General features: G+C 34.3%; 1 protein-coding gene across 1 annotated transcript; it reads left to right on the top strand.

The window, feature by feature from the left end:
* Positions 1-2022: 2022 nt before the first annotated feature.
* On the top strand, positions 2023-3207 carry LOC108763822 (uncharacterized). The gene is made up of 2 exons (XM_018511707.1): positions 2023-2434; positions 2516-3207. The coding sequence occupies exons 1-2, from the start codon at positions 2189-2191 to the stop codon at positions 2972-2974; spliced, it is 705 nt and encodes a 234-aa protein (XP_018367209.1). The 5' UTR covers positions 2023-2188; the 3' UTR covers positions 2975-3207.
* The last annotated feature ends 4267 nt before the right edge of the window (positions 3208-7474 follow it).

Genomic DNA, 7474 nt, shown 5'->3' on the forward strand with positions numbered 1-7474 from the left:
CGCAAATCGTATGCAGTGTGAATCCAGCATATTAGTGCGGTTCAATGAAACATATCATTAGATTCCATTTTATTCAGTCCTAAAAATATATAATATATAACTATTTTCAAACTTAAATTATTTATTTTACACAATATTCTGATTCATTTATTAATTTAAAACATTTTTTTAAATTAAATTTTTACATTTAAAGAATTTTAAACGTCAAAATGTCATTGCATAGCTATTATTAGAAACATTGAAACTAAACAATGTCATTGTTATGACATTAATTACAATAATGTAATATCATATCATAACATAATATCATACTTTAGTACGAACACAATCTCAATTTCAACTTGCATTGGTCTCCACTGACTTCAAAGACAGTGGAGCAAAAGTTGAACTCAGCGCAAGTTTTTTGCACCAGTTTTATCAATGGAACATTAAACGGGAGGGCTCCGATTGCACACATCGCATATTGCACACATGTATCGCTGATTGGCCAATTTAAAAATAAAATAATCTCATTGGCAAAACAGTAAAAAATTACTAGGCACCAGTTGATATGAGTGGTGTGTACAATCAGAACTGTAGGCAAACGGGATCCTCCCACATTAAACACTGAAATAGTTTTCACAGTGGAACAACACAATTGCACTCAGTGCGCACCAGTGTTGCACCAGTTTTCCCAGTGGAAAACGCTATAAGTAATGTATCAAATATAATCGGCAATAATGAAAGAGATGTTTGTGGGAGCAGAGATGCCAATTCTGTTACGGTTTACGACATCGCGACTAGCGTCATCGGTCGGCGGTCTGGTGCAACCGGTAGCACACACACAAGCACAAGCTCGTGTACGTGCAACTCTTTCGCAGCTTCTGCTACCAGAGTCATACGTACGCGAGCTTGTGCTTGTGTGTGTGCTGTCGGTTGCGCCAGGCCGCCGACCGATGGCGCTAGTCGCGATGTCGTAAATCGTAACAGAATAGACCTTTTCATAAGATACGTTCCGTATCGCGCATGATGCGCATGATGCATCCATTGTCCTTGTTTAACATTTGGTGAGCAATAAGTATAAACGATGCCTTAAGCCGTAATCACACTAGCGATTGGCGATTGTAATTGACGATTGAGGATTACTTTTCAACCAATCGGAGCAAAGAAATCGGTGACTTTCAAGCTCTGATTGGTTGAAAAGTAATCCTCAATCGTCAATCACAATCGCCAATCGCTAGTGTGATTACGGCTTTATGCGCATCATGCGAGAAACGGAACGCACCCATAGTTCGAAATGCACAAACGCGAACATGGGTGGGGGGATCGACCAAGTGCGGGAAAGTCAAAAGTTTCGTACAGTTTTGTACGCTTTACATGGGTGGCACCCAGTTGAACACGGCTCAATTGGACACGAACCACTCACAGCGCTTGAGACTACAAAGCTCCTAAGCATCGGTCGCTGTGATTGGTGGTGTCCAATCGAGACGTGGTCAATCGGGATCACCCCGCTTTACATTATGGCTTCATCATTTCCATTCGTAAAAGCAAACATTTCCCCTCTTGATGTTCTTGGTCCTGTGTTAATTTATAATTCAGTTGAAGAACACAGCGTAGAGCAATTAAAAAGATGGTTGAAATGTAGGAAGCAAAAAACAAACAGAAAAAAATGGGAATTAGTTGAGAGGTTATTTAATCTTTTATATTTACAATACGTCCTATGAAACAATATGATTATATATTATTTTAATAAAAATTTTCCTACGATTTAGAGTAAACATATGCCTTCAGAATGACATACCAGTTGATCCAACAATTGATGAAGGTAAATGGTTAATTGCTGCAGAAAACGTAGCCAGGAGTAATGTACTTCAATATATTCAAAAAGAGAACATTCTTCATTTTCCAGTTGTTTGGAGTTCGTTTCTATCAAAATCTATTCCAAAAAATTTTAATTATGGACTGATTTACAAATATCTTATTTAACCAGAAAACGTAGCCAGGAGCAGGCCTATGGCACTCAAGAGGTTTTCTATAGTTTAATGTGACCCCGCTATTGTCCGAAATCCGCTGGGGGCGCTGATAGTAACTTGGTCCACTTCTATTAGTGAAGTGAGGTTATTTTTGTCCGTTTTCCCATTCTTGTCGTACGTGATCGTGATTAAATGTGATCAAATGTTATCGAACATTAAATCGCATTAATGTGTACATGTGTGGAATTATGCCGCATTGCATAGCACCGGGTTGTACTTCTGGATATAAATCTAATCCGGAAAAAGTTCATTTTTTTACTGTGCCTAAAGATGAAAATATGATAACTTTATGGCAAAATGCTATACGAAGAAAAGACTTTGTGATCCGAGCAGGACAGTTTCTTTGTGAAAAACATTTCTTGCCTGAAGATATATTGTGGAAACGAGAACTTACAAGTCCTGATGGACAAGTACTCGGCGTTGTAAGTAATAAAATAAATATTTTGTTATTTATTTACTTGAACAATGCAGCTAATGCAGCTTATATAATCTTTGTTTTTTAGTCGCATTATAGACAACCAAGGTTGCGAAAAGGGGTCATACCTTCGCAGTTTCCATGGATGGAAATTTCTACATCTGTATCATTGGATAACTCGTTGCTGCAAGACACACCTTTTCAAGAAACAGTTTATAAATTTGATGCACTACATTGTACACGAAATAATTTACAAGAAGCAAGATCGGATGAGCCATCAAAATTTTCTTTTATCAATTTGATTACTTGTGCTACATTGCAAATACCAATAAACTGGATCAGGCGTACTGTAACCTGCGAGGCAATTACAATGGAGTCATTTACAAATGTAATGTGTCGAAAAATTGGAAACAGTTTTGTTACTGTTAATATTAAAGAACTTATTGTGCAAGAAAACTTGTGCCTCAAAATCAATGTGATGTGCAAACCCTTTGATGTTACCAGTTTGGTATTTCCAGTGATGCAATTAGTAGCATTGAAGACATAGAGGCTGCATTAATTGCTTTGAATTTAAAAAATATTTGTTGTGGAGCATCTACAAATAATGTATGTACACATAATTCAAGTATCAGTTATATAGATCATTTTAACATTCTACGACATAAACAATGTATTGTACTTCTTGATAACGAAAACCAATGCACACATTGCAAAAGGCTCTGTCAAACATTAAAAAGAAAAAAACTTCGTTTGGAAAAACAACAAAATAAAAGAATTCGATTGACATTAGTCAATTGAAGCCTTAGTCAATCGATTCCTTTGTTTTTAAGCCACTTTGTGGCTTAAAAAAAAAGGAATCCAAATTTTATTGTACGTAAAATTTTGAATTTTTTTCTTAAAAAATATTGTTTCTCATATGTACAATATATAATATATAAGTCTTTTATGGTTTTTTATATACATCTTAGTTTATTTTATAATAACTAAAATACATGTATGTATACATTTATGTCATTTTGTCACTTATTTATTGACCTGTCCATTATAAATAAAAAAAAATCTTTAGTTAAATAAATAAAGAACGATACAAATATTTTATTTTTTTGTAAAAGGCGTTTTTTTATTCTCTTGCAAACTGTATCGCGTCACGGCAAGGGACTATACCAGTACCAGACTGTACTATAGTAAGCGGACTAAGATACTATCAGCGCCCTCAGCGGATTCGGACAATAACGGGGTCACATTAAACTATCGAGTGCCATAGGCCTGGCCAGGAGTAATGTACTTCAATATATCCAAAAGGAGAACATTCCTCATTTTCCAGTTGTTTGGAGTTCGTTTCCATCAAAATCTATTCCAAAAAATGTTAATTATGGACTGATTTATAAATATCTTATTTCATCATGTCAACTTGAGAATATTGATGCGTCAAATGATTTTGAGAATTGTGAAAATGAAAATGATTGCTACATCAAAACCGTTAAGAAAAGGAAGAATTTTTTTTAAAAGTGGACACGTCACCGAAATGAAAGATGCAGCGACAGATGACAGAAATAAACATTATTGCATTCAAGCTAATGTATGGGCATCTTTCAAGAAAATCAAATACAAAGTTTCAGTAATGCTTCATCATTCTAGCGGAGAAGTATTACATGCATGTTGCGAATGTAAAGCTTCCAGCATGGGTCGATGTAGTCATGTTGCTGGTGTGTTATTTGCAATAGAAGATTTTCTTCTTACATTTGATGAAGCAACATCAGTCACATGCACTAGCAAATTATGTGCATGGAACAAAGGACGTAAGAAGAAAGAACCACATGAAGTAGGTGAAGAACAATGTACAAATAGACATAATCAAAGTAAAAAATTAAAATATAATCCATTTCCAATGAATAACCAGCAGAATACGATGAAGGTTAACAAATTTTGAAAAGATTTGCAAATGGATACTTTTCACAAGAAGACAATGTGGGAATTATTATTGTTAAAAAAGTATTCTGATTATTGTTTAACCAAAGAAAGAAAAAGTATTTTGCGTGAAGAAGTTTATCTTCTTACACAGTTGTTAAGTTTTGGTGCAGAAGGTGCTGTGAATGTGACAGGTGCGGAGCAAGATACCTGTCAGTGGCATCATTTGAGACAATTATTAATAATAGCATCGGTTATTAAGTCTTTTGTATCCGTAAAAACAAAGCAACAATTAGTATACGATGCAGTAAAAAATCATTTATGGGAAAAACGCGTAATTGATAATGTGTATACACAATATGAAAAGGTGAATGAATATAATGCATTCAACGAATATAAGTTACATACATCGCATTTGGGATTCACAGTTGAAAAAACAGGATTGTGGATTAATACAAAATATCCAGGTTTAGGAGCATCGCCAGATGGGTTGGTGTTTGATCCAATAATAGAATCATACGGTGTCATTGAAATCAAATGTCCATTCATTTTAAAAAATCTTAAACCAACTGATCTTCATCTGTTGTCAAATACACAACGATATTCATTTTGTTGCAAATTATGCGATAACACTAACAATGAATTACAATTGAAAATATCACATGCATATTACTATCAAATCCAAACACAAATGCTAATAACCGAACATTTGTGGTACGACTTTGTGGTGTGGTCACCTCATGGAATGCATATTCAACGGATTCCTTTTAATCCAAATTTTATAATTGAAATAGCGCAAAAAGCAAGTGATTTTCATCAAAATATTCTTGCTCCTGAATATTTTGAAATGCAAGTGCCCAGACAGCTGATCCCATTTGATTTATCTGATGACTGTGAGAACTAAATATATGTTTATGTCTGTTATTGTTTTAGGAAATACTTTTAGTAGATTTACAAAAAAGAAACAGTAAAAAACGTTAAGCGTATGAAGTATTTGTTTTATTCAGTATACCGTTACATTATTACATATCGTTGACACTGCCTGTTATATGTAGAATTAAAAGATTTATATGCAATGATTGTAAGTCATAATTACAGTTTTATAATAAATAAAAATTGTTATTCATCCAATACAATCGGTTCTTGGAAATTCACAAGGCATGCTGCCACAAAAACTAATTGACTGATCATCCCTCTCATACTTAATGGCAATGTTTTTTGGAGTAAACGCATTTGCTTTAATCTACCAATTGCATGTTCAACATATATGCATTGCTTTGAAATTCTTTTTGTTAATATTTCTTCTTGAGCCGTCAGTCGTTGTCTACCGTGCAAAAAAGGAGGAATATTTAAAACAGCTCCCTTATTTTGAACTATATCATGTATATTAAAACCTCGATCAGCTAATATAAGATCTCCAGGTTCAAACAAATCTACTAACTTTGATCTAATAAAAATCTCTCGATCAGAAATAGATCCTTCATAAACTTCAGACACCAAGGATATTGCACCATTTGGGGTACAGCCTATTAATACTTTGAACGTCGTATGAGCTTTATATTGAGAATATAAATTGCCTTGATGTTCAAAATTATTAGGCGACTGACAAAAAATTCAGCACAATCCACAATAATCCTTATGCCTTTCAAATTTTTAAATATTTTTGGCAGTATTTATGAAATATGCTGTTGAGAAGGAAACATTGAAGGACGTAGATAAATATTAAAATAATCGTATATAAAAACAAAATCCATGTTACAAAAATGTTCGAAATCAACCCGCATGAAATATTCAGCCTATAAGCTAAATCCTGCACAAGTAAACCTGTTCGTAACCTCATTAAAGTTATAATTAACTTCTGAAATGGTGTTAGTTTACGTTGAACCTTTTTCTTTTTTTGTAGGTTGCTACATTTACTGCCCCAATATTGTAATTTATAACATTCAGGACTTACAAATTCTAACAATATTTTTATCTGATTAAACGTCAGACCTGTATAAAATACGCACTTTTTCTGATCACATTGTATAGATTTGACAAATACATGTAATGATGTGATAGAAGTACCAACATTTTTTTTTAAAGTTGCAAACGCTTTTTTTAGTACTTTCACTTTACATATTTTAGCCAACTTAAGTGTTTGTGTTCTTTTCACGTGCATTGTTTTTTTCATTGTTGCTGTCTGTGTTTCGGCATCTGTTGTAATGTTAGTTGTTTGTGTATCTTGTTCTTGGCTTATCGCTGCTACAATTCCAATGTCACCAGTGCCAATGTTTTCAATTGACACATCCATTGGCAGGGTGGCACCCAGTTGGACACGAGCCACTCACAGCGCATGAGACTACAAGCTCCTAAGCACCGGTCGCTGTGATTGGTGGTATCCAATCGAGCCGTGGTCAATCGGGATCACCCCATGTGAAGATGCTATCACCAAGTGTGGTATCATTTTTAATGTCAGGTGATTTGCTAGCTTTTGCATACTTCTCCGATAAAGTGCTACGACGCTTCACTGGTTCCTAAAAGAAAGTTCATTTAATTTATAAATAGTATAAGAAAATAAAATTTAATCATAATTTATATAAATGAATGATTGTACAATTTCTATTATTTACTTCCTCACCTTTCTTTCATTTTCTAGTAAAGGAATAGGATCCGGGTACTCGTCAGATGGTCCACTTTCCCCATGGAAATGCAACGAACATATATATGTGTCTTTTTTAACATATTTAATGCTGTTAAACGGAGCAGGGCGACCACATGCTCTCACCCATATACTGCATTTATTGCATTTATCACAATTTTTCGTGTGATTTTTTAATTGCTTCGTTTCGACATCACGGTTTCTAAATGACAGGCACGGCTTGGGAAACGAGATAAAATAATAATGATCAGTTTTTAAACTTTTCAAGCGTGTGTCACTTTTGCACAAACCGTAACAGCAACGTTTTGTTGTTCCTTTTCTATCGTTTGTGCTTGCCATATATATATATATACAGGGTGCGGCACCAAAATCCGGACAAATCGAACAATTTCTTTAAACAAAATGTTTTTGATGAAAAATTAAATATTTAAAAAAATCCTTTTACATGGCACTTGGGGGATCCCTATAGAGCATAATTATTCGATATATCCCCCATTA

The sequence above is a fragment of the Trachymyrmex cornetzi genome, unplaced genomic scaffold, assembly GCF_001594075.2.
Source record: "Trachymyrmex cornetzi isolate Tcor2-1 unplaced genomic scaffold, Tcor1.1 scaffold385, whole genome shotgun sequence".
NCBI classification, from domain to species: domain Eukaryota; kingdom Metazoa; phylum Arthropoda; class Insecta; order Hymenoptera; family Formicidae; genus Trachymyrmex; species Trachymyrmex cornetzi.